The sequence below is a fragment of the Notamacropus eugenii genome, chromosome 5, assembly GCF_028372415.1.
Source record: "Notamacropus eugenii isolate mMacEug1 chromosome 5, mMacEug1.pri_v2, whole genome shotgun sequence".
Classification (NCBI taxonomy): domain Eukaryota; kingdom Metazoa; phylum Chordata; class Mammalia; order Diprotodontia; family Macropodidae; genus Notamacropus; species Notamacropus eugenii.
In genome coordinates, this window is record NC_092876.1 from 54,779,380 (window position 1) to 54,807,205 (window position 27,826).

The 27,826-nt window shown below is 41.9% G+C and overlaps 1 protein-coding gene across 1 annotated transcript in view; it reads left to right on the plus strand.

Annotated features, from left to right (window-relative positions):
* The first annotated feature begins 16,013 nt into the window (after positions 1-16,013).
* The window catches only part of LOC140507474 (transmembrane protease serine 9-like), a 33,777-nt gene continuing 21,964 nt past the window's right edge, over positions 16,014-27,826 (plus strand). Inside the window, 7 exon segments of the mRNA XM_072615553.1 lie at positions 16,014-16,088; positions 16,283-16,374; positions 16,811-16,908; positions 18,284-18,406; positions 19,326-19,462; positions 20,668-20,813; positions 21,787-21,939. Coding sequence (XP_072471654.1) covers positions 16,049-16,088; positions 16,283-16,374; positions 16,811-16,908; positions 18,284-18,406; positions 19,326-19,462; positions 20,668-20,813; positions 21,787-21,939 — 789 coding nt within the window. The 5' untranslated portion in view covers positions 16,014-16,048.

The following is a 27,826-nucleotide window of genomic DNA, read 5'->3' on the forward strand; positions in this document are numbered from 1 at the left end:
AAGCTGCTTGGAAGGGGTTAATCTTGATCCAGGGCAGAGAAGAGTCAGAGAGAGGCTTCTAGGCCTGGGCAAGACCACAGAAAATGGCCAGGACAAGTCATATACAGATAAGTATCTTTGGCTTCCAAAGTCCAAACCCTGCCTGGCTTTCAGTACCCTATGAAAGTCTTTCTTTGACCCAATCCCTCCCCATCAGTGCTCATGGATCCTTAATTGACTCCTCCCAAAAGCACTTCTCCCCTAAGCCCCCACAAACTGAGTATTAGAAGGGACCACCTTGAGCTCTTTGACTAGCACAGGAAATGGCCCTGTGGAGGGAAGCCTGGGTCTAACAAAGACCCTGGCATTTAATTAGGCACTGCTGCCACCGGGTGGAAAGACATAGAACCACAACCAGACAGCTGCACCAGGCTAGTTCTGTACTTCCACCCTCCATCCAGGTCCCACACTGCATTGATAATAATCGCCAGCATTTATATAGCACACTAAGGTTCTCCAACCACTTTACATCCATCGTCTCATTTCAAGTAATACTTATTAAGGGCTCACTGTATGCCAGGCACTGTGCTAAGCCCTGGAGATACAAAAAACAGCAAAAGACAGTCTCTACCCTGAAGGAGTTTACAACACCCCTGGAAGGTGGGAGCTCTTTTCACTCTCATTTTACAGGTGAGAAAACAGGCCAAGATAGGGTAAGTGACTTGACAAGGTCACACAGTAAGATTGAGGCAGGATTCAAACACGAGTCTTCCTGACTCCCATGTCTATCACTCTATGCACCTAGCTGCCTCGACAAAAGCAGGGCAAATTATGACCAATATGGGGCCTCGAGGGACCTCCATCCCAGGATCTCTCTCCTCTGTAGGCTTAGTAGAAGCCTGGAAGGTGGAAGGGTCAAAAGGCCTGGGTTTGAGACCTGTTTCTGACCCTAGCTGAGTGACCAATCTCTTCTCACCTCAGTTTCATTATCAGGAAAAAGATGATCACACCTGCAGGGATACCTCCCAAACACTGTAGAAAATGAAAATCTTAAAGCATTAGAGTCATATGAGCTATTCAATAAGCACATATTAAGTACCTATTGTATGCACTAAGGATACCAAGACAAAAACCAAAATAGTTCCTGCCTTCAGGGTGCTAATAATTTCCGAGGGCCTACAATTTGAACACAGATAGACAAGTACTTAGAATATTCAAAATAAATACCGATTAAATAATAATAAATGTCAAGGGGAGAGCCCTAACCATTGGGTGGGGGGAGGAGAAAGGGAGCTCAAGAAAGGGAATCAGATTTCCCTTAAACTGTGCTATAAGAGAAGGAAAAATTTTATGATGGGAAGACAGGAAGAGAGGGTGCATTCCAGGCTTAATAATGCAACATCACAGAGCCAAGAGATGGAACATTGGGTACAGCCATTATATACAAGAAACAAGTAGAAGGCTCCTTTGACTGATTGAGTTGAGGGAGAGGGTCTAGTGGTGATAGGTGTTGACCTGAAAACTTGGTTAAAGAAAAGGCAACAGGCTAAATGCATACATTTTATAATTTAATTAATTAATTGATCAATTCCCAATTAAAGAAAATGGTAACATAATGCATTATGGAGCTAGAAATGTTCTGGCTCCTGATACAAAGAATTGGGCAGCCTTAAATCTGTTTAGGACAAAGAAGTGTTCTATGTCCTTCAGATTTATGGTCTCCATAAGTGATTAACTAGACCATTAAAAAGGAATTTCTTAATTGCATAGGTTGTAAATACAAAGACAGAGTTTGACAAAGTTTCACATAGAAATTACGACCCAAGATGTCTGTGTTTTCTTTACCATTAACATGCCATAACATAGTATATGTCTACAAATATTAAGATATGGAAAACGTCCCATTATTCAGGATAGTGTCTTAGGTTAAAGGTCTCTTAAGGAATGTTAAGTCAGCCCTGGCTGGCTTTTGTTGACATAAGAAGAGGCATTCTCTGAGTTTGCTTCAGAGAGAACAAAGAGGTTATTCCAAAATTTTATATTAAACATTATCATTCCCTCCTTTTGGTCAAAGGCAAGCCAAAGGCTTCGCCTGTAGACCAACAAAGATATGAAAAAAACCTCTAAATAAGCAGTAGTGTGAGAGTTACTCTTCATGCAAGTCTGGTCCAGACTCTTGGGAAAGCTGTCTGTGTCTGATGGCATCTTCTTCAGATTGGCATCCTCTTCAAAATTGGAGGGCATGGTCCACTCAGAATCAGGGGCAATGGAGGTGACAGATGGATCCAAGAGTCTATATAGAAAACTTGACAGGGTCTCCCAGAAAACATGATTTGATAATTGAGATGAAACAATACAACATAGTTAACATGGCTAAAGGCACTTAGCAATAGTTCAATTTCCCAGCCATGCAGGGCTAGGTTCAAACAACACAATGAAGTTTTTTACGGTTCACAAATTGTATTTTTACATTAAGTCAGTTACAGATTAAAACTTAGATGGCTCACAATAGACTAGTTTTGAAAGGGAGATTTACGTCACCAATATAAACAAGAAAATTAAACATGAACCATACAAATCAATGCAATTGTTATTTCAAAGTTAATTAATATTAAGTTCCTTGTATCCCAGTAATCCATTCTTAATTTTCACTTAAACAAAACTTTGAATCCCAGATTTCTTATGTAGTTATCTGATACCTAAATATCTTTTCTTTGACAATAGGTTTTATTCTTGGGATAGTTAAAAAAGAGAATTCTGCCTTTCTCGTTCAAATCTAGAAGTTCCCAGATACTTCTGACAATATAAATTAGTACAACTACTTAAAATTTGTTCTCCATTTTTTTTTTTAAATTTCAGAAAATTTCAGTTCACATTATTTGCTGTTTCTGTCTTTTTCTAAATCTTGCACCTGGAGTAAGAATCTTTTAAAATGTGAGGGTTCAACTATAAAATGAACTCATCTGCCTTTTAAATTATTGGACAGATATTTTAACAGAGAAGAAATCATTTCACTTACTTTTACTACTATTCTGTACAAATTTTATGCAAAAATCCAAATTTGAGATCTTATTATCAAAAGCATGACAAATTTTAGAAGTCAATCATACACATTTGCATATTTTTTCCTCAAAATTTGCTACTCTATTTAATTAGACATCTATCATATTACATCTTTGTCTTATTACCTCATCTAATCATTTCCTCAATGTTATCTCTATATTATATTTATTTATTTGGCCAGGAATATAGGTTAAAGTTGTAAGCTATTCATTCCTGCACCCCAGAATAACAACTCAGAGATGTTCCAGTTTCCATTTATTATTTGATAGACTTAGTATTATACTTACAGAACTTCTTAATTACAAAGATTTGCTATAAAAGAAAAAGAGGGACAATGTTAACAGAAGGAAAGAATCTCCTTAGTTCTGGTTGATTCCAGGAATAAGCCACTATCTGACATGTAATCATGAGGTTACCAGGTGCTGAAAGCAGGGCTTAGAGGTAATCAGGTGGGGAATTTCCTTTTTCAGAAAGGAAATAGCACATTTGGGAAATGAAGTTAGGAAGATCCTACCTAGGCCATGTCCAAGGTCATCTTCAAAACCTTTCCAAGCATCCACCATTAGCCTGCAGCACATGTCAATTGGCTTTATGATAACTTAGACAACTATTCCTGTAATCAGAACTTCAAACGATAGTAAATTTCAGTCCCAGTCTTATATAGCAAATAAATATTGGCTGGTATCCCTCAGATAAAATACTTCCTCCCTCTTTAAACCATCTGAAACTGACACAAAAGTATCCAAAACAACTATCTAGGAGCAAGAGGGGTTTGGATAACCCATATTTATTCCCAAATCTTATCTACCTTTCATAGTTTCAGACAGAACTTAATTTATCTTTCCAAATCTCTCAGTCCTGTTATCCAGATTAGTCCATTTGCTTTTTTAACCATAAGACAAGATAGCTCACAAGTTATTACCTTTTACTAGAAAAACTGTACTGGAATACTATTCCAGCTTAAACAAAGCAAAGAGGTTAATAACTAAATTTATAGTTTGTTGGGATTACATCTTTGTTTCACAAGTTGTTATTCTTCCCTAATTATACTCACTCTGGAAGAATGAGATACTTCAGGAATTAAATCTTTTACATAATAAATTCAAGTGCAAACTTTAACTCTAACTTAGGCCATAGAATGACTACATATTCAGATCAAAACAGCTTAATTTAACAGTATATTATTTTGAAGCTTTAGTAGGCCTTCTAAGAATCACACATGAGGGGGGAGGAGCCAAGATGGTGGAGTAGAAAGATACACATATGCTAGCTCCAAACCCACAGCCCATAAATTACCTGTAAAAAAGAACTCCCAACAAATTCTGGAGCAGCAGAAGCCACAGAACAACAGAGCAGATGAGATTTCTGTTCCAGAGAGACCTGAGAACCTGACCTGAAGGATCCGTCGTGCACCGGACCAGAGCAGAGCCCAGCCCGCCTTGGCCACACAGCACCGAGAGGAGCAGATCCGAGCAGGCTTCAGGGACAGAATCTCCAGTGGCCACGCAGGTCCTTCCACCCACAGGCGCTAAAGGTCGGTGAGAGAGTCTTTTTGGCTCACTGGGAGGGGAGTGGGGTATCTCCATAACTCAGGCCCCCTCGGGAGGCAGCAGCAGAGGCAGCAGCAGACTGGGGCTCCCAGGGTGGGCAGGAGCTTGGATCCATTGTTGAAGGTCTCCACATAAACCCCCTGAGGGAACTGAGCCCCGTGAGGTGGCCCTGTCCCCACATGAGCACCTGAACTTAATCTCACACTGAATAGCAGCCCTGCCCCCACCAAAAGCCCTGAGGCTGGGAAGCAGCATTTGAATCTCAGACCCCAAGCGCTGGTTGGGCAGATCCGGAGGCCAGGTGGGTGTGAAGAGGAAGCTCAGAAGTCAAGTCACTGGTTGGGAAAATGCCCAAAAAAGGGAAAAAAAAATAAGACTATAGAAGGTTACTTTCTTGGTGAACAGATATTTCCTCCCTTCCTTTCTGATGAGGAAGAACAAAGCTTACCATCAGGGAAAGACATAGAAATCAAGGCTTCTGTATCCCAGCCCATCCAATGGGCTCAGGCCATGGAAGAGCTCAAAAAAGATTTTGAAAATCAAGTAAGAGAGGTGGAGGAAAAGCTGGGAAGAGAAATGAGAGAGATGAAAGAAAAGCCTGAAAAGCAGGTCAACACCTTGCTAAAGGAGACCCAAAAAAAGGCTGAAGAAAATAACACCTTGAAAAATGGGCTAACTCAATTGGCAAAAGAGGTTCAAAAAGCCAATGAGGAGAAGAATGCTTTCAAAAGCAGAATTAGCCAAATGGAAAAGGAGGTCCAAAAGCTCACTGAAGAAAATAGTTCTTTAAAAATTAGAATGGAACAGATGGAGGCTAATGACTTCATGAGAAACCAAGAAATCACAAAACAAAACCAAAAGAATGAAAAAATGGAAGATAATGTGAAATATCTCATTGGAAAAACAACTGACCTGGAAAAGAGATCCAGGAGAGACAATTTAAAAATTATGGGACTACCTGAAAGCCATGATCAAAAAAAGAGCCTAGACATCATCTTGCATGAAATTATCAAGGAAAACTGCCCTGAGATTCTAGAACCAGGGGGCAAAGTAAGTATTCAAGGAATCCACAGATCACTGCCTGAAAGAGATCCAAAAAAAGAAACTCCTAGGAACATTGTGGCCAAATTCCAGAGTTCCCTGGTCAAGGAGAAAATATTGCAAGCAGCTAGAAAGAAACAATTCAAGTATTGTGGAAATACAATCAGGATAACATAAGATCTAGCAGCTTCTACATTAAGGGATCGAAGGGCATGGAATAGGATATTCCAGAAGTCAAAGGAACTAGGACTAAAACCAAGAATCACCTACCCAGCAAAACTGAGTATAATACTTCAGGGGAAAAAATGGTCTTTCAATGAAATTGGGGACTTTCAAGAATTCTTGATGAAAAGACCAGAGCTGAAAAGAAAATTTGACTTTCAAACACAAGAATGAAGAGAAGCATGAAAAGGTAAACAGCAAAGAGAAGTCATAAGTGACTTACTGAAGTTGAACTGTTTACATTCCTACATGGAAAGACAATATTTGTAACTCTTGAAACTTTTCAGCATCTGGGTACTGGGTGGGATTACACACACATACACACACACACACACACACAGCACAGAGTGAATTGAAGAGGATGGGATCATATCTTTAAAAAATGAAATTAAGTAGTGAGAGAGAAATATATTGGGAGGAGAAAGGGAGAAATGGAATGGGGCAAATTATCTCTCATAAAACAGGCAAGCAAAAGACTTTTTAGTGGGGGGATAAAGAGGGGAAGTGAGAGAAAAACATGACGTTTACTCTCATCACATTCCACTAAAGGAAAGAATAAAATGCACACTTATTTTGGTATGAAAACCTACCTTACAATACAGGAAAGTGGGGGATAAGGAGATAAGCAGGGTGGGGGGGATGATGGAAGGGAGGGCATGGGGAGGAGGGAGCAATTTGAGGTCGACACTCATGGGGAGGGACAGGATCAAAAGAGAATAGAAGTAATGGGGGACAGGATAGGATGGAGGGAAATATAGTTAGTCTTATACAACACAACTATTATGGAAGTCATTTGCAAAACTACACAGATTTGGCCTATATTGAATTGCTTGCCTTCCAAAGGGAAGGGGTGGGGAGGGAGGGAGGTAAAGAAGTTGGAACTCAAAGTTTTAGAAACAACTGTCAATAATGTTCTTGCCACTAGAAAACAAGAAATACAGGTAAAGGGGTATAGAAAGTTATCTGGCCCTACAGGACAAAAGAGAAGATGGAGACAACGGCAGAGAGGGATGATAGAAGAGAGAGCAGATTGGTCATAGGGGCAATTAGAATGCTTGGTGTATGGGGGTGGGGAGGGGAGAAAAGGGGAGAAAATTTTGAACCCAAAATTTTGTTAAAATGAATGTCAAATAAATAAAAAATTAAAAATTAAATTAAAAAAATTAAAAAATAAATAATTAAATATCAAAATAAAATAAAATGCACACTCATTTTGGTATGAAAACCTATCTTACAATACAGGAAAGTGAGGGAGAAGGGGATAAGCGGGGCGGGGGATGATGGAAGGGAGGGCAATGGGAGGAGGGAGCAATTTGAAGTCAACACTCTTGGGGAGGGACAGGATCAAAAGAGAGAATAGAAGCAATGAGGGGTAGGATAGGATGGAGGGAAATACAGTTAGTCTTACACAACACGACTATTATGGAAGTCATTTGCAAAACTACACAGATTTGGCCTATATTGAATTGCTTGCCTTCCAAAGGGAAGGGGTGGGGAGGGAGGGATGAAGAGAAGTTGGAACTCAAAGTTTTAGGAACAACTGTCGAGTACTGTTCTTGCTACTAGGAAATAAGAAATACAGGTAAAGGGGTATAGAAAGTTATCTGGCACTACAGGACAAAAGAGAAGATGGGGACAAGGGAAGGGAGGGATGATAGAAGAGAGGGCAGATTGGTGATAGGGGCAATTAGAATGCTTGGTGTTTTGGGGTGGGGGAGGGGAGAAATGAGGAGAAAATTTGTGAAAATTTTGTGAAAATGAATGTTAAAAGTTAAATAAATTAAAAAAAGAATAAAAAAAAAGAATCACACATGATTTTTCAAAACATTTCTTCTAAAAGTATTTCCCTTCTTTAAAAACAGTTTAAAATTTACTCTGATACTCATTAAACTCTTATGAAGAAAACTAGTTGGAAACTTTTAAAATGCTTGATATCTCTTTTTTTTTCTTCTTAAGCAACAATAAACCTTTAAAACTGGAATTCATTAAAGCTGAGTTGTTACAAAAATGTTCTTAAGTAATATGAATTTCCAAAGTATTATAACACACTGAATTCTTAATTATTGCAGTATTCTTAGATATAAGAGACTGACTCACAGAAAAACACTTGCTTTTAAAATCCTTTTTAAACAATGGGAACATCTTAAGGTGAATCTTAAGTAGTTTACATAAACCTCTGCACATGTTCGAATTTCAGATAAAAATAATATTAGATTTCCCAGTAAGATTGCACAAAAGGCTCACGTTTTGCTGGTCCCTTGTTATTGACCACAGAAATTTGCTATAGAAGGAAAAAGCAGGGACATGTGACATACCAAATATGACAGGATAAAACATCCTTTACTCTGAATCCAGATAGGAGTGAAATTCTCCAATCATGCAGTATCTGTTTCATAGCCAGACTCAGGAATAGTCAGGTGAGAAACATTTCTATTTAAAGGAACACAATAGGGAAACTGAGGCAGGGTGATCCCATTCTAGATTGAGTTTAGAATTGTCCCCTCGGTATTTCCTTTCCAGATACAAACTTCACCTGTTAACAGTACAGGATCATATTCCCTCTGAGTAGCTTGTGGCATTTGTCTCAGATACGGATTTAATGCAGACAACTATGCCCAAATTCAAACTCAGACAAAAATAGTTATGGTCCCAAATGCCTTTACCTCAAACAGCAAGTCTCACTAATCACAACTTACAATCAGATAACAGTTATTTCCACTCTCTTGGAGTTACAATAAGCAATAAAGATTTACCCAGGACACACACACGTAAGGGATTCCATTTAACATCTTCCCTTCTCAAATTTAAAACTTTACTGATGTAAAAGCCAATTATTAAAAATTCTCTCTATCTATTATAACTTCTGTGCAAGTAATATTCATTGTTTAGAATTTGAATTAACCAACCAAATTCCTTTACTAGGACTGATGATCTTACCCACAGGAATGGGAGGACTATTCTGAATGAACAGAAGGAATTTAAATAAGTTTTCACTCCATTGTGGACTGTTCTGAATGGGCAGAGGAAGTCTAAATAAAGTTTTCACTCCATTCCCTCCTTTCCATACATAGGAATCATTTAACAATGTTAGGTTTCAACATTCAAACAGTAATCCCAATTAAATTAGTTAACAATCCTACAACTTCATAGAAGATAGCCAAATTGTTTAGCTTCAATTTTTTTAACAGACAAGGGTGAAAATACCTGGTTTTCTAAATGACAATTACAAAACATTAAAAGCCAAGGTTAGCAGGACTGATAAAGTAACACAACTGATGTTACACAATTTTCCCAACATCTTTTAGTTTCAATAAAATTCAAATTAAAAATTGCTTTGTCTAACACTATTTCTAGATTACAGTGGTCACTCAATTTTCACAATCTAAGAGAAATTCAGAAATACAATCCTAGAAATACAGTTTTAAAGCAACAATAACTGCAGATGGTATAATTTGCATTTCCAGACATTATTGATCTTACTACTTTTGCCAATTAAAACCACTTCAAAGGTAACAATTACATTAGAGAGATAATAATGTTGTATGTAACATATACCAGTCATTATGTTAAGCATTTACAATCATTTTATCATTTTGATCCCATAACAACAAGCACAATTATTTTTACAAATCAGAAAATGGGTCAAACAGAGATAAAATACTTTTTGCAACTGAACAGAGAAGTGAAGCTTACCACAAGCAGAGAAACTGATGTCCCAGTGGTGACTTTCGCAGGCAGTGTAGAGAATGCTTGCTACAGGCCTGATTCATCCATCTCCCCCAACTCCCCACAGCAGCAGAATTTACTGAGCCCCTAAGGTGGTATGCAGCTGCTGGGACAGGGTGGGCGGAATGTCTAGGACCTAGATGGCATTTCCAAGCTTTACCTAGAAAGGTGGGCTACTCACAATCTTAGGAGTAATTCCAAATGATCAGTTCCCAAAATATTTCTGATTAATTTCACAACATACAAATCTGCTAAAATGATTTTACCTAAGATGATCTAACTTTCCATTGTAATTCCAGGTTGGCCAGACAGGAACAACAAGGAAAAGTGTTAAAATTTTGTTTATTTCCCTAGCTGCAGCCCTTGAAGTGCGGCTGCTTACATTTAAATCTTACAAGATAACACACTCATTCACAGCACACAAGATACGGACAGGGACATACACCAACAGACAAATTGACAGCAGGACAAATACAAACGTAGCTCACAAAAAACAACCCAGAGAGAGAAGGCAATTAGAAGCTTGCTAGAAATCCCCATCATGAATTGGCTATTATCATTCTGAGGAACGGGAGTTGCAAGAATCCAAGGTCTGATAATAAAGGGGAATCCTGCAGCCTTTGCTCAGAGCACCCCTGCAGTCCTTGGAGGGTTGGGGAGCCTTGGTGCCCCAAAGTTTCTGACTGTCTTAAAGGAACAGGCCCCATGGGAATAGGTTCAGGCTTCTAGTTCTTAGGTGGATTGTAACTGTCCTCTTCAGAACCAGAGCCCTTATGGGAAAGTGGGGAGGGGGAATGGGGAGGAGGGAGGCGATGGAGGCTTGAACAGAGGCTGCCTTCCTCAGGTCTAAGGTAGGGGAAGGTGAGGGGGAAAGATTGCATCTAGGTGCTATCAGTTTCCCCAGATCAGAGGCCTTCAAGGGGAAGGGGAGGGAAGAAAGGGGGCAAGGAATAGGATGGAGGGAGTGAAGAGAAGGACAGATTGGAGCCCTTGAAGAAGAAAAGATTTTTGCCAGGATATGGCTAGGTGATGAAGCAGCTCCCAGCCTTACAGGGAAGAGGCTACCTGTCTTTTGTTCTCGCTCAGCCAAGTCAGCAAGCCCAAGATGAAACACTCTCACTCCTGGCTGGTTGTTTTGTTGGCCTTTCTTAATTTGGTTGTAAGATAAAGTAACTTTGACTGGTCCAAAAGAGCCCTGTGGTGGCCAACATAATTTAGGAGTATCTTTAATTGATTGACACCAGTGCTAGCAATACCTGTACTAATTTTCCTGAGATCGATCGCCAGAGGAGACCTAAGTAATACAGAGCAATTTAACGTGCCTTGGTCTCTGGTCCCCAGAGTTTCCTTTAAAGGGAATTTAAAGTGAGAGTTCTTTGGAAGCTGGGAAATAGAAGGACTTACCGCGACCCCGTCAAGGCCCAGTACTCTAGGAAAAATAGTTTCTATTGGCGCCAGAGTCATGGCGTTGGTGAGATGAGGCAATGTTCGTCCTGTTCCTCAGTTCCAGTCCCTGTTTGGGCACCATAACTGTTGATCTGAAAACTTGGTTAAAGAAAAGGCAACAGGCTAAATGAATACATTTTATAATTTAATTAATTGATTGATCAATTTCCTATTAAAGAAAATGGCAACATAATACATTATGGAGCCAGAAATGTTCTGATTCCCGATACAAACAATTGGGCAGCCTTAAATATGTTTTAGAACAAAGAAGTGTTCTGTGTCCTTCAGATTTATGATTTCCATAAGTGACTAACTAGACCATTAAAAAGGAATTTCTTAATTGCATAGGTTGTAAATACAATAAGATAAGAGTTTGACAAAGTTTCACACAGAAATTACGACCCCAAGATGTCTATGTTTTCTTTACCATTAACATGCCGTAACATAGCATATGTCTACAAATATTAAGATATGGAAAATGTCCCGTTATTCAGGATAGTGTCTTAGTTTAAAGGTCTCTTAAGGAATGTTAAGTCAGCCCTGGCTGGCTTTTGTTGACATAGGAAGAGGCATTCTCTGAGTTTGCTTCAGAGAGAACAAAGAGATTATTCCAAAATTTTATATTAAACATTATCATATGAAATGCTAAAAAGATAACTGGGAGCCAGATCATAGGGGGCTTTTGAATACTAGGCCAAGGGTCATCATCATCGCTAACATTTATATGGTACCTACTGTGGTACCAGGGACTATGCTAGGCACTTTACAAATGTGATCTCATTTGATCCTCACAACAACCCTAGGAGGTAGGTCCTATTTTCATCCCCATTTTACAGATGAGGAAACAGAGGCAAACAGGTTAAATTGCTTTCCAAGGATCATATAACTGATAAATATCTGAGACTGAATTTGAACTCAGGTCTTCCTGAAGGCCAGGTCCAGCTCCCTATCCACTATATCATCTGTCTGTCCTTCGTTAACACATTCCTGTAGATAGTCCTCATTTTAAGCAAACTCAGGCCTAAAAGAATCCCTTGACTTTTCCAATAATATACAGGATGGATCAGAACTGATAGTTTACTATATACAAGGCACTGGTGGATGAAAGACCAGAAACTAAATAGACTGTGCCTTCAAGGAGCTCACTGGTGGGGGGCACAATCCAGTAAATACAGAACAATTGGAGAAGAAAAAGAGCACCCCTCATTTTTTTCATTATTCCCGCAGATAAAATTCTACTATTAGAGATTTAGAAATTCGTTCCTTTGTGTTGAACATTTGTCTCCCCAAGATCTTTTTATTTTTTTAAAGAAAATGCTCCTAGGCAGAGTAGCACACAGTAAATGACAGAATTTAGAATTTCATCTAGTCTTACCCCCTTTATTTTACAAATAAGGAAACTGAGGCCCAAAAAGGGGAAATGACTTCTCCATAGTCACACTGTCAGCAAATGGAAGAGTCTAGAATAGAACTCAGGTTTTCATAGCTCTTAAGACCAGAGCTCTTCCATTGTGACATGCTCTCTGTCCCAAAAGCCAGAGGTTTTTCTCCTGACAGGTTGGCCTTGGATGTCTGAGGGAGGGGGTACAGAGAGGGGGAAGAAGGGGATGATCAGGACAAACTTGGTCCTCTGTTCTGATCCTGCCCAAAGATGCTAGCTGAGCAACTCTTGGGTGTATGGGTTGCTCCTGGGCCCCACAGTGCTCCTACCTAGAGATTAGTGGTGACGTGAAGAAGCCCAGGTGCTGCTGCATTTCACCTTGAGTGTGAGAATCTGGCACCTGCCCCTTGTTCTCATGCACATCTTGCCTGAGAATCTGGCACCTGCCTCTCCTTCCCCACCTACATCATACCTGCCAAGAAGACCTGACAAGCCTGGGGAAAGGGCAAGGGAGGGAAAGAAAAGGGAGAGGGTGACAAAGGGAATCCCAGCAGGGTTAAGAGGTGAAGTTCAGTTGAAGGAGGTGAGTTCAATGCTGCAAACATTTACAAAGTGCCTACTATGCATAATTCTGCTCACCCTGTGTCTCAAATGCCCTCCCCCCTCACTTCTGCCTCAAAGAAACCCTCCTTTCTTCCAATAAGGTTCAGTCATCTCCTTCAAGACCTTCCTGATTCTATAAGTGCCACTTAGTACTCGAGTGACCAAGGTCAAGCCACTTCAGCTCTCTAGGGTTCATCACTAAGATGAGGGACTTGGACTAATGAGCTCTGAGGTTCTATAAACTCTTTATACTCTCCCTCCCTAACTTCTTCAAGTAAAAGCTGGATGAACACTTATTAGTCATGATGCAGAAAGAAATTCTTGGTCATGTACAGGCTAGAGTAGGTGATATTTCTAAACATAATCTAAACCTGATCTCCTTTCCAATAGCATCTTTGTTTGTTTGTTTTTGTGTCCAAGTACCTAACACATTTGGTTTAGTCATTTTTCAGTTGTCTCTTACTCTTTGTAAGTTTTCTTGGCTGAGGTACTACAGTGGTTTGCCATTTCCTTCTCCAGCTCATTTTGCAGATGAGGAAACTGAGGCAAACAGGATGAAGTGACTTGCCCAGGGTCACACAGCTAGCAACTGTGTGAGGTAGGATTTGAACTCAGGAAGATGAGTCTTCCTGACTCCAGGCCTGGTGTTATCCACTGTACCACCTGGCTACTCCAGGAGAAACTTAATAAATGCTTTTTAAGTGATGAGATGATTACAGCTATATAGCTGGAAAGGACCTCAGGTCATCTAGTCCAACCGCTTGTTTTACCAAGAATGAATTTAAGATCTAATGATATGACTTGACCAAAGTCACACAGGTACTAACCATTAGAGTTAGGATTTGAATCCAGGACCTCTACCTCCAGAGTCAGTACTCTTTCCTCTCTACTACACTAGATCATATCATGTTTCTTATTGTCTCAAAATCTTCAACGTCTCCCTGTCCTTCTAAGTTAAGTTTAGACTCTCATGTCTGACATTCAAGGCCCCCTGCAATCTAGCACAACCCTAACTTTTCAGCCACATTTCATATGACCCCCTTCCTCATACTGTAGTATCTACCCAAACCAGACCCTCAAAACAAGTTTTGCATTCTCTTGGCTCTGCAACCTTGTTCATATTGTTTCCCTGTGGCTGGAATGTTCTCCTTCCCTCTATTAAATATTTACCCATCCTTTTTAGACCAATCCAAATGTCATCTCCACTGGGAAGCCTTCCCTGATTCCCCCTCTCAGGAATGAACTTCACCTGCTGTCCTCATCTAACACTCTATTTTGCACCACACTGAGGCTCTGATCAGATGTCAGAGTGATATATCTGTATGTGTCTTATCCCCCTCCTGGACTATAACCTCCATGAAGGCAGGACTCAATCAACCAAACAGCAAATGTGTCAGAAACACCTGCTCTGTGCCCAGCACCCTGCTAGGTCCTGGGGGACACAAAGACCCGTGATGAAGCAATCACTGCTCCCAAGGAATTTACATTCTTATCAGGAGAGATGAGGTGTGCATCTCTGAGCATCCACCCATTAAATCTAGAGGACAGCCTCTGCACCATATTATTATACCGAGGGATCCCAGAGGAGGAAATTTCCCTTACCTGTGCAGGTCAACACTTACATAGTCTACAACTTACTTAGTCTTAGAGAGTTGGGCAGCTAGGTGGTACGGTGGATAGAGCACCAGTGCAGGAGTCAGGAGGACCTGAATTTAAATCTCACCTCAGACATTTGACACTCACTAGCTGTGTGACCTTGGGCAAGTCACCTAATCCCAACTGCCTCATCCTGGGTCATCTCCAGTCATCCTGATGAAGATCTAGTTACTGGATTCAGATGGTTCTGGAGGAGAAGTGAGGCTGGTGAGCTGCACAGCCCTCCCTCACTCAAAACAAAGTCAATTGCAAGTCATGTCAATTTCTCTGATGGCGTGGTCTTCTTTGGCAACAAAGGACAAACACACACACAAGTCTTAGAGAGTTACCTAGAGCACCAAGAAATTGGTGGATGTGCCTAGGGAAACACGTTCTACAGCTATAAGAAATAAGACCTTCACCCAGCTCTTCCTGACCTTGAGACCAGTCCTGTAACTGCTATAGAACAACGACTTACATAAAAATTAAATAGAAAATAAATACCAGGTAGTTATTAGGCAGGGAGGGTACCAGCAGTTGTGGGGATCAGAAGTCTTCATGTAGAAGAGGGTGCTTAAGTATTGAAGGAAGTGAGGAATTCCAGGAGAGGGAGGTGAGGAGGGACTGCCCCTTTAGGTATGGGGGATAGTGCAAAGTGGGAGATGGGAGATGGAGTGCTATGTGTAAGGAACAGAGACTATACCATGGACAGAGGCCAGACACACACTGCAGCTGGACTAAGCATCTGGGAAGGTAGTGTAATATAGAAATGAGGCTGGAAATAGAAGCTAGGACCAAGTTGCAAAGGACTTTAAAAGACTTTAAAAAGAATATAATTATATTTCTATTTTATATTTATATTTTAAAGTCCTTTAAAAGGACTTTAAAAGACATTTCTATTATATTGTAATGACAATTGGTAGTCCATAAAGTTGGTTGAGTAAGTCAGACCCAGGCTTAAGGAGAATCCCTTTAGTGGCCTTATGGAGGATGGATTGGGGTGGGTAAGTTTAAAGCAGAGAGGCCAATTAGAACGTCGTTGCAACAGTGCCAGGTAGATAATTCCCAAGCAGAGATCTTAACTAGACTTCAAAGCTCAATACTTACAAAGTAAGTGATTAATATATTTGCTTAATTGAATTCTAGAGACTACCTAATCTGGTGCTCCCAATCTTTCTTAGGAATTCTTAGAAAATGTTTCCTTGTTCTCGGAAAATTTTCAGTCCATTAAACAGTAATCAACTGAAGGTCAAGGCAAGACTTTGGGCAAGAACCCTGGCCCTGCCCAAAGTATGATCTCAGCTCTGGCTCAGAGCCCAGTCTGAGACACCCATCTATAAGAACCCTCCCAAGTGGCCAGAGCAGTCACAGACTCCAGTCATAGACTCTCCACACTGGCACCATGTTAGGCTCTGTCTTTCTCATTGCCTTCCTGGGCTATGGTAAGCTGGGAGCCAGAGAGCTGCTAGCTCCTCCATAGACCCATTCCAGACAGTAAATCTGCAATTTTCTTTCAGTTCAGTACTTTCTGCTTAGAAGGGTCCAACAGAGTAAAGAGTCAGGCCATCTCCACAACAGCTATCCAGGGCCCCATTACTGATATGACTCATGTAGGCTTCTCTGATCTCTCTTCCAGCCTCCAGCTGTGGTGTCCCCAGCTACCCGCCCAACCTGGCCACCCGGGTGGTAGGAGGAGAGGATGCCAGGCCCCACAGCTGGCCCTGGCAGGTAAAGAAGCCATATGTAGGATAGTGGGCAGAATGGCAGTCTTAGCCTCTCATCTTGAGGCATAATATAAGTGTGAGTTATTAAGGAAGTCTCTAGGTCTTCCCCAACAGAGGGAGACTGGCAATGTGGTTCAGTGGAAAGAGTGAGGGGCAATCCAAGAGTTCTAGAGTCAGAGACAAACAACATTGAGTTCAATCCAGGGCCTCCCAATGTATCAGCAGTGGCTCATTTTTTCAAGTTGCTTTACTCCTCTGGTCTTCAGATTTTCTTATTTGTACCATGAGAAAGTTAAACCAGATGCCCTTTGGGATCCCTTCCTCCAAATCTATGATCTAGAGTTGTTGAGACTTTTTAAGTTAGAATAGCAGCTGGGAATCATGGGCCAAATGCCCTGTGTGAGTTTTGCCCCTCTTTCACCACCCCTCCATACTGGCAGGTCTCCCTCCAGTACCTTAAGGATGACACCTATAGACATACCTGTGGAGGGACCCTGATCTCCAACCAGCATGTCCTGACTGCTGCCCACTGCATCAGGTGAGTCCCCCCAAGCCATGGATCCTACTGCACAGAGGAAGGATACAGGGGAAGTCTGTCTCCTTTTCCTCCCTCCATAGTGGGATATAAAAGCTGCCTAGACAACATTTACAGGGGAAACAAAAATGCAGACCCCCAGAACTGGACAAAACCTTCAGGTCCTTCTAATCCAGCCTGCTTCCAGAATCAAAGATCTCCTTTTCAACATCCCCAGCAGGTGCTCAGTCCAGGCTTATCACATATACTGAGATGGAATAGTGACCTCTCCAAGGTTTCCAACATCTCCACCCTCAGCAAAAAATTCTTTGCTGTTAGAAAGTAATATTCTTTCACAGGGACTGTCACTCTTGCTTGGACTCATATCCCCAGAATTTAATTCAGTGCCTAGAATTTTGTCAGTTATTAATCACTACTTTGCCTATGTATTTGTATCTATTAATAGCATCTATCTACTTTTCATCTACATACCTTTCTATTTATCAATTTCTATTTATCTATATATTTATCTATCATCTGTTAGTGAGAATCAGCTTCTGAATAACTGAAGGGGTGGATATATGTAGGAGGAAAGATAGATGGATAGCTAGATATAGGAAGGGAGATACAATAGAGGTAGGAAAGTGGATAGATATAGATGAGAGAGAGAGAGAGAGAGAGAGAGAGAGAGAGAGAGAGAGAGAGAGAGAGAGAGAGAGAGAGAGAGACACTGATTAAGAATTGACAAAATTTAAGGCCATAAATTGTGGTATGCAGCAGGGAATAAATATAAGCAAGCAAAAATAAAATTTCCCCTCTAGAAAAAAATTCATTTAAAGGATGAAATTTTCATTAAATCAACTAAAAATGGACCAGCTACTATACTTTTGGAAAAAATCAGAGTTCCAGCAATCTCTGGAAAATGAGAGTGCCCCATAAGGATGCACAATCTCCCACCTCTATGCCAGGGTGGTTGAAGATAATGCTTCTCAAACTCTTCATCCAGTTCTGCTTTCTGCCTAGGTGGTCTATAGCATAGTCCAAAGATTTACCCCATAGTCTAACACCTAGTACCATGTTGCAATCAGGATTTAAACCTGACTTCAAGTATTATACACTTCTTGGTAAAGCACAATGCTATTGAGCCAAAATCTACCTTTCATGGACTCCATATGTTGGGCTTACTTTTCACAGGATCTGAATTTAATCCTTTTTTCCTTATAGTGTTTCAGACATTTGAAGATAATGATCATGCCTTTTCTTCTCTCAAAGTTTAGTGAGGGTGATAGGGAGAGACTTGTGGAATAAACATTTGTTGAAGTAAATTAAAGGCTTATGGTCCATGAATGAGCCATGGCTCAAATGTAATCAGATTCCCTCCCCCCTTCCCTTTATCCAGCAAAGACAAAACCTACCGAGTGTTGTTGGGCAAGAGTAATCTGGTGGAGGAAGAGGCTGGCTCCGTGGCAGCGGCTGTGGATACCATTTTTGTCCATGAGAAATGGAACTTGCTCTTTCTGCGGTGAGTGGTCTCCATGCTGGTACCTTTGGCCTGTGGGACATGGAGCCAGCCCTCAAGGGTTGGGCCAGAAAGCTGGCCTCCATTATCATCCATCTCCAATGATACCAACTCTGACCAGAGATTTGCAGACTGCACAGAGATTGGAGACTGTAACAACTCCAATTTTCTCCCACCTACTGAAATGTCCTCTCCACTGCTATATCTCTCTCCCATAATAGTAATAGCATACTTTTATATGAGACACTAAGATTTACACAGAGTTTTCCCTTCAGGACCCTTCAGAGAGATGTCAAGCAAAGATTCTTATCTCCCTTTTACAGATGAGAAAGCTGAAGCACAAAAGTCTATGGTCATATATCAAGTCAGTAGCCAAACTTGATAAGCCTTATGAGTCCTAACACAGGGCTCATTCATCCTGGAGAGGGAAAGAAGCAGGGGAGTGTCTCACCATCTTTCCCCCTCCACTCTCCCTCATCCAAATGGACCAGATTTCATCCTGCCAATTTCCTTACCATCCCAGTAGAAGGTGTTGCTTGAGAGCAGGAACTGGGACATTTATCAGCCCTCTATCCCTCCATGACAGGGACATCTCAGTGGTGCAGTAGATAGAGCATCAGACCTGGAGTCAGGAAGATCTGAGTTCAAATCTGCCCTCAGACACTTATTAGCTATGTGACCCTAGACAAGTCACTTAAATCCTATTTGCCTCAGTTCCTCATCTGTAAACTGAGGACACACTAGAGAAGAAAATGACAAACCACTCTAGTATTCTTGCCAAGAAAACCCCATGGAAAAGTCAATGAGGTCACGAAGAGTCAGGCAGGCCATAATGGCTAAGCAATAACACCAAATCCCCTGCACACAGTAGTAGTTGCTTGATCCACATGTCCAGAATTGGATTCTTGAATTCTTCCCCTAGCAATGACATTGCCCTCATCAAGCTGGCTGAGCCTGTGGAGCTGAGTGACACCATCCAGGTGGCCTGCCTGCCCCCACAGGACTCTGTGCTGCCTCAAGACTATCCTTGCTACGTGACTGGCTGGGGCCTCCTCTGGAGTAAGTGCAAGGCATGCCAGGTCCCTTTTAGCCATCTTTTCCTGGAGAGAAAGGGCACTAGACAGTCAAGCTCTGATGTCAAACTGTTAGAGCCCCAGGAAGTAATCTGGTCTGGCTAATCAGGGCAGGCTTCCTGAAGAGGCCTTGTATGGATACCTGTACTAGCTTCAAAGCTCCTTTCCTTCTATCATCTCAATTTATTTGCCTGACTTCCATGTGGAATACAAGTATTACTGATGCAATTGTGTGAGTAAGGAAACTGAGAACCAGAGCAGTTCAAACATTAAGCAGGATCTCCTACAATCAATCAGGGAAAGGGCTCGTGAGTGCAACAGCAGCAGTGGCTTCTGCCAAAGCAACGGACTTCATAGAAAGTCAAATATGTAAGAACATCAGATCAGTGTCTTGTTCCACAGCTGTTCCTACTTGAACTCTGCCAGGTGACAAGGGTTCCAGAGCCCATTCTCACTACTGATCGCTCTTTATTTTGGTTGTGTCTATTCTAAAAGATCCCTAGAATTGAGCACAAACACTGCGGATATAGTCCAGTCATGTCAGAGAATAGTGGACCTCCTAACAGTGTGATCAAGGAGGCATCATTTGGGGCTTCACATTTCTTCATCTGTACAATGAAGGGTTTTTCAAAGTGATCACTAAGGACCCTTTCCACTCTGATTTTTGCTGTTCTACAGTCTCTTCTGGCTCCAAAATTCTTTGTTCTAAGGTCCCTCCCACTTTTGACATCCTATGTTCTAAGGGTCCTCCCAGCTCTGACATCCTGTGTTCTAAGGGCCCTCCCAGTTCTGACATCCTGGGTTCTAAGGCCCTCCCAGCTCTGACATCCTATGTTCTATGGGCCCTCCCAGCTCTGACATCCTGTGTTCTAAGGCCCCTCCCAGCTCTGACATCCTGTGTTCTAAGGCCCCTCCCAACTCTGACATCCTGTCTTCTAAGGACTCTCCCAGCTTTGACATTTTCTGTACTGTTTCCTACAATGGACATAGAAAGAATAAGATCACCTAAGTCTTGAAATCCCCCTCACAAGTGATACAGATCCTCTCACCATCTACAATTCCTTTGAGTTTCTTCAAGCCCCCTAGGTTTGAGCACCAGATATCTTTCTGACAACTCCATGAGTCTGGAGCAGATGAGTTCTGGACCCATGGGAAGAGAACCCAGTCATGACTTGTTCTCTCTTTCCCTAGCCAATGGCCCCATTGCTGATGTTCTCCAGCAAGCCCTCCTGCCCATAGTGGACCATGATACATGCAGTCAGATAGACTGGTGGAGCATCATGGTGAGCAAAAAAATGGTGTGTGCTGGAGGAGATGGCGTCGTCTCAGGATGCAATGTGAGTCATAGTGCCTGACAGCAAGCCAGGGATGAAAGAGACCATGCCTTCTGGGAGAGATTGGTGCTGATTCAAAGACCTTTTGACTTCCTGACAGTCTCACGGGGAGACTGCCTAGGAAGCCGTCTCAGAAGTAGGGAAACCAACCTGAGTGGTCTAGAGCCACAGATATTGTTCCATTTGTTCTAATCAAGCTTGTCAAACACTGGTCCATCCTGTTCCTCTCTGCTTTCCGACATTATCAGTGACTGTCCCTTTGACAAAATCAATCATTCATACTTATTCCCTTGCTCTCCCTGCAGGTAGACACACTATCCCCACCATCATATAATAGCAACACAATGTAAACGATTGCTTTTATTACCCCATCAGTAACATCTCCATCATTTTTAGCTTCATGACCTTCCTCATCAGCAACACCAACCACCACCTTCATCACTACTAACCACTAATTTCATCTCCATCATCCTCACCCCCACCATCAGCTCTACATCTCTATCCCTGGGGAGGGGGGGTAGGCTAATTGTTTAAATAGCACCTGCCATGTGCCAAGTACTGTGTTTAAGTGCTTTACAAATATTATCTTATTTGATCACCACTAAAATCACCATCTCCATCATCACTTTCTCCACCACCACCATCTTTATCACTGCCAACACCACCGTCATCTCTAGCTTCCTCATCCATCCCACCACTAACACCAACACCTGAAAACTGAGTTGCTTACAAGCCAATACCTGATGTTCTCCCTGTGTCTGAGTAGTATTCTACATTTCAGAGGTGCTGGCAAATATGGGAGCTGGGAGTGATTGGAGAAGCCAGGAACAGAGGAAGGAGTTAATTACTCAAAGTCACATAGAAAATCAAGGCCATATCAAGAGAGTCACAGTTGCCTCACGATTGAAGGAGCAGAAATGTTCTCTTGTTGGCTCTGAGTTGCCTGGTGATCAGTGCTCATATTTTTTGGAGACAGGGAGACTCAGGTGGACCCCTGAACTGTGAGGCTGCAGATGGAGCCTGGGAAGTAAGAGGTATTGTGAGTTTTGGATCTGGTTGGGCCTGCAACACAGCCAAGAAGCCCACAGTCTTCACACGAGTCTCTGCCTACATTGACTGGATTAATGAGGTGGGTTTATTCATTTGATCATTCATTCATATGTCTATCTATACAACAGTAAGAATAAAAGTCAAACTGAGTGAGGGGGATGGAGGTTTTGTTAGGGCATGGGGGAGGGCCAGGGAAGGAGTATGGAACTCAGTGAGGAGGAGGGGGACTTAGTTGGAGGGGACAGCAAATTCATTAAGGATCCTTGGGGCTCAGTGAGGGGATAAGGGTTTGGGGATAAGAATAAAGACTCAGTGGGTCAACGTGGCCTCAGAAAAGAGTGTGAGAGGCTCAGTGAACAGGATAAGATGTTTGAAAACACATGGAGGTTCAGTGAGGGGGAAGAAAGGGCTCTGAGGAAGGATCAAGCAAGGAAGATAGGGTACAGTGAATGCAGGGAGTGGTGTCAGTGACTAGGACTGGAGCTTAGGGAGAGGATAAGGCCTGAGTGTAAAATGGCAGGCTCGGTGAGGGGATTCACTGTAAGGATGTAGGTTCAATGAGGACATGAAAGCTCAGGGAGCCAGTGGGGACTCAGCAAGAAGGTGGAGGCTCAGGGAGGAGGATACGGGGTTGGTGGAGACACAGGGGTTCAGAAAAGGAGCTTAGGGTTCAGGAAAAGATGAGATCTCATTGAAGAGTTGGAAAGTTCAGTGAGATGGATAAGGAAAGCAGGGACTTGGAGGAAGGGAACAGTGATATTTAGCCAATAAGATAGGGTGGGAGAAGCCAAAGCTCAGGCCTTCTGAGTCCTAGTGGAGAAGTCTTCTGGGCCCCATGAAGAGGCCCCAAGACAGTCAAAGTCTTCAAATTATTCTCTGTCCTCCAGAAAATGCTGCTCTGAAGGATTATCAGCCTCTCTATTGGGAATCCCCTGGATGCTTCCCAATAAACCCTCCCATTCAACCCCATCTTGGATTTTCAATAAAGTCTCCCCTCCTGCCTATACACTTGGTTACTTGGTTGTCTGGTTGCCTTCCTTGAGTTTCTCCTCCCCTAGGGCCAGGGCTCTCTGATGGGCCTGCCTACTCCCTAGAATACAGTCCCTTCCTACAAGAATAGCTCAGAATTATTAATAAACTTGATAGAATTTTGGAGGGGACCTTCATCATCACCTTGCCCAAGCTACATGAGGAAATTGAGATCCACAAGGGGAAGGGACTGATTCCTCTAGGAAGCTGCTCTTTATGACTTGGCCCCTTCCCAAATGTTCAGCCTTTTGTATTTTACTCCCCCCTTGGCACTCTGTGTTAGAAGTGCACTGGCCTTCCTGCGCTACTTCAAAGCAACATCACCCATCTCTGTGTCTTTGAGTTGGCTGAGCCCCACACCAGGCATATACTTTTCTCCCTCACCTCTGCCTCTTCATCCTTAAGTCCCAGCTCAGATCCCACCTTCCACCCCAGCTGCTGGTACCTTTCTCTGCTAGTATTTAGCATTATTCTATTTCTCTTTTATAAATCTAGTTACTTGCTTGTTGCTTCTCCACGAGGACAAGAGTTCACTTTATCTTTAAAGAGAATGGGCAGCCATTCTCTTTATCCTCAGCACTTAGGATAGTTTCTGGCATAAATGCTTATTGATTTATTGGCTGACTGACTAACAAACTGTTCAAAGTCACAAGCATCAGAACTGAGATTTACACCCAGGACCTCTGTCTCTTAATCATTTGCTCTTTCTATAAAAACTGTGCTGTCAACTCCCTGCTAGGCTCAGGATGGCCCAGGCAGTCCTAGGAGTTTAGGAGGGTCAGGAGAAGTAGTTGAACCTGTTCCCTGGGAAAAGTCAGGTCCAAAAGGTTGGATGGAGGTAGTGGTGATGTATATCAGGGAGAAGATGTCTCCAGGCTTAAGTAGAGGTACCAAGTGATTACATCATCCCTATTTCAGCTGCATCTGATTCATCATGACCCCATTTGGGGAAAGATCAGAATGTTTTGCCATTTCCTTCTCCAGCTTCTTTTAAAATGGGGAAACTGAGACAAACTCAGTGAAGTGACTTGTTCAGGGTCACACACCCAGTAAGTGTCTGAGGGCATATTTAAATTCAGGAAGATTCATTTTCCTGGCAGGCTGGGTATTCTATCCACTGTGCCATCTAGTGAATAAGAAGGCAACAGCTCTAATAGCCATCACCCCCAATTCTATGAACTTCAAGGTAGACAAATAACTTTCCTCAGATCCCCCTGAGGTGGAGATTACAAGGATTATTGCTATTTTATAGATGAAGAAACCGAGGCTCACTTTCTGGGTGCTCAAGGTCATCCAGTTAGGACGTGTCAGAACCAATCAACTGGCTCCAAGTTCAGGGTTCTTTGCTGTCTCAAAACACACATAAAACAACCAACAACACAATATTAATTTTATTATACTCAAAAGATATTTAACTTCTTTTAGAAATCATTTTCACTTAAGGAATTAATACAGTGTAATTTATTTTGGCCATGTTTTTTTACCAGTAGTCTGGTAGTGACTCAAAACCATGGCTCACAATGTATTTACTTTTACCAGACAGCAGACACCTTAAACAAGACTTTGGCAAGAGGCTTGCAGTAAAAATGTTATTTTTAGCACCTAAAACTTCATAATTACTGGTATTACTTAGTAATAATAATCATAAATTTATTACAAAATAAAAGATATTTCATCAAAAAGACAAGCAAGTCAAGTGAGAGAAAAAGACCTTCTTATGTACACAAGAACTGTAATTTCCTATAGGTCCCCATCCCCACCAGTGGGAAAAGGGAATGGAATAAGTGTTTGTTAAGCTGTTACTATGTGCCACACACTGTGCTGAGCACTTCACAAAGATCATCTCATTTAGCCCTTACAATAACCCTGGAAAGTATCCCCATTTACAGATGAGGAAACTGAGGCAGACCAAAATTAAGTGATTTGCCCAGACTCTAAGTGTCTATGGCTGGAATTGAAATCAGATCTTTCTGAATCCAGGTCTAAGCACTCCATCCATTGCATTGAGCTTAATGACCTCTAAGGTCCCCTCAAGCTCCATACCTGTGATCTATAATCCTATGAACCTCACTTACAATCAGGTCTCATCCCCTCTCTAAGCCCTCATCCTGCCACCAAGTCCCCCCACTCTCACAGAGCTGCCATTCCCTTGAGTTTTTGTGTTTTCACTGAGCTTCCCCTCCCCTCTCTGAGTCTTTGCATGCCTTTACTGAATGAACCCTCATTGGCAGAATCAACACGGTATGATAGGTTTGGATTCAAAGGCCATTAAGCACTCTAACTTGCTCACTTGATACTTATTGGACAACTGACTTCATTCTCTGAGCTTTAGTCTCTTCATCTATTGCATGAGGAGGCTGGCAAAGAAGACCTCTGAGGCCTTCCTATTCTTTAACCTTGATCAGGTCTAGCTCCCAATGACAGATTCTCCATCTTTTCCATCTCCTTTCCCCCCACACCATCCAGACCCATGCAGAGGACACAGTAACCCTTCCCTCAAGGAATGCTAATTGATTGATACAGGCACTGATAAGCCACTCACTACCTGATGCAGAGAAATTAAGATGTCTATGTGGATCAAAGCTCTCAGAGCTGGCTCTTGAGTCACCACTGCCAAGGGCCTTGGCCAGTAGCACCTTGTTGGCCCAGGGCCTCTCCCAGGAAGTGAAACAGAAACAAAGCCAGGTCCCTAATCAGTTTTCACCTGACCATATTCTCAGGTTGCCCAGACAACTGGAGACCTTGAGAAGGTGTTGACAAGGCAGTGAAAAGTTCTGTGCCCCCTTCCCTTTATTTCCTTGGCAGCAGACCTCCAGGATCAAAAGCAAAATCCTCCTCTTGGCATGTAATGTCCTTCCTAACCTAACCCCCTCCTACCATTCCAGGCTGCTCACACCTTACTCCCACCAGGTGCTCTTTGATCCAGTGACACTGGTGTCCTTGCTATTCCATGAATAAGACCTATCTCTGGGCTCTGGGCATTTTTCTTTGCCTGCCCCCCATGCCTAGAATGCTCTCCCTGATCATCTCCACCTGCTGGCTTCCCTTGCTTCCTTTGAGTCCAAAATAAAATCTCATCTTCTATAGGGAGCCTTTCTCAACTCCCCTGAATGCCCGTGACTTCCTTTTCTTAATTATTTCCAAGGGGCAACTAAGATGGTAAAGGGTCTTGACTCCATGGTACATACATGAGGACTGGTTGGGGTAACTGAACATGATTAGCCTAGAGAAGAAATGAACTGAAGGCCCCCCATGGCCTGCAGCTCTAACCATCCAGCAGCCTTCAGAATGGTCCTCCTGCACAGCCCATATCCTCAAAAACTGTATTTCTTCACACTCACATTTTTACCAGCTTTTCATGAGTGAAAATTGTTTCATTGCCCCATCAAGCTATTCACACACACACACACACACACACACACACACACACACACACACACACATACAAGCATCAATTTATACCCTTTACAAGGTGATTTGAGTCTTTGTTTTTACTGCATGCTCTGTTTTCCAGTGCAACTGAAATGCCTGGACAATGTGTGTGTGTGTGTGTGTGTGTGTGTGTGTGTGTGTGTGTGTGTGTGTGTGTGTACACTACAGAGAGAGAACATTTATCTCCACCAATAAGGACAGTACCCCATACAAATGGTCTTTGGGACTGAGATTATGTATATTATCTCATTTAATCTTCAAACCTGTGAATGAGGGGCTATTATTATTCCCATTTCACAGACAAAGAAACTGAGTCTTGTAGAAGATAAGTGATCTGCCCAGGATCACTGCTAAGGAAGTATCTAAATCAGGATTTGAATTCAGACTTTTCTGACTCCAGCTTCAGCACTATCCACTATACCATCCGGCAGCCTTCGAATGAGGCACATGCCCTTCGAGAGCCATTTAAATCACGGGCCTCATTCCACAACGTGGGATGCACAAGTGTTTGTACAAAGTTGTTTTCACATCCTCTGTCATTACATCGTGAGCTGCTTGAGGGCAGGGATTGTCTTTTGCTCTTCTTTTTTGATCCCCATCCCCGCAGTGTATGGTCTGTAAGACCTGTTTAATGAATGCTCGTTGACTAAGGGCTAAAATCTCAGTGATGCTTAGAAGGTCAAACTGACTTCTTGTGTCAGGATCTCTGGTTCAGTGTTCATTGTTACTCATGACCTCCATCTTTATTTGTTGACTTTCTTCATTGCTGTTAGAGCTGCTTTCTTTCTTTTTTCTTTCTTTAGTATTTTTTCCCCAATTTCATGTAAAAACAACTTTTAACATTTGCTTTTAAAACTTTGAGTTCCAAATTCTCCCCCTTCCTCCCTTCCCAACCCACTCCATTGAGGAGGCAAGAAATTCAATATAGGCTATACAGGTAGAGAAATGCAAAACATCTCCATATTAGTCATATTGTAAAGAAAAACAGAAAAAAACTCAAGAAAAATAAAGTTTGAAAATGCTTCAATCTGTATTCAGACACCATCAGTTCCTTCTCTGGGGATGAATTGCATTTTTCATCATAATAAGTCTTTCAGAATTGTCTTGGATCATTGTATTGCTGAAAAAAGCTAAGTCATTCACAGCTGATCTTATAAGCTTTCTGTTACTTTGTACACAGCACATTTCACTTTGTATTAGTTCATGTGAGTCTTTTCAGATTTTACTGAGAACATGCAGCTCATCATTTTTTAGAACATAATAGTATCCTATCACAATCACATACCACAACTTGTTCAGTCATTCCCCAACTGATGAGCATCCCCTCAATTTCCAATGGTTTGCCCCCAGGAAAATCGGCTATAAGTATTTTTGTACATGTAAGTCCTTTGCCTTTTTGGGTTTTTTTTTTCTCTGTTGGGATACAGACCTAGTAGTGGTGTGTGTTAGTCCTTCTTTGTTGAAGAAGACCACGCCATCAGAGAAATGATGACATGACTTGCACT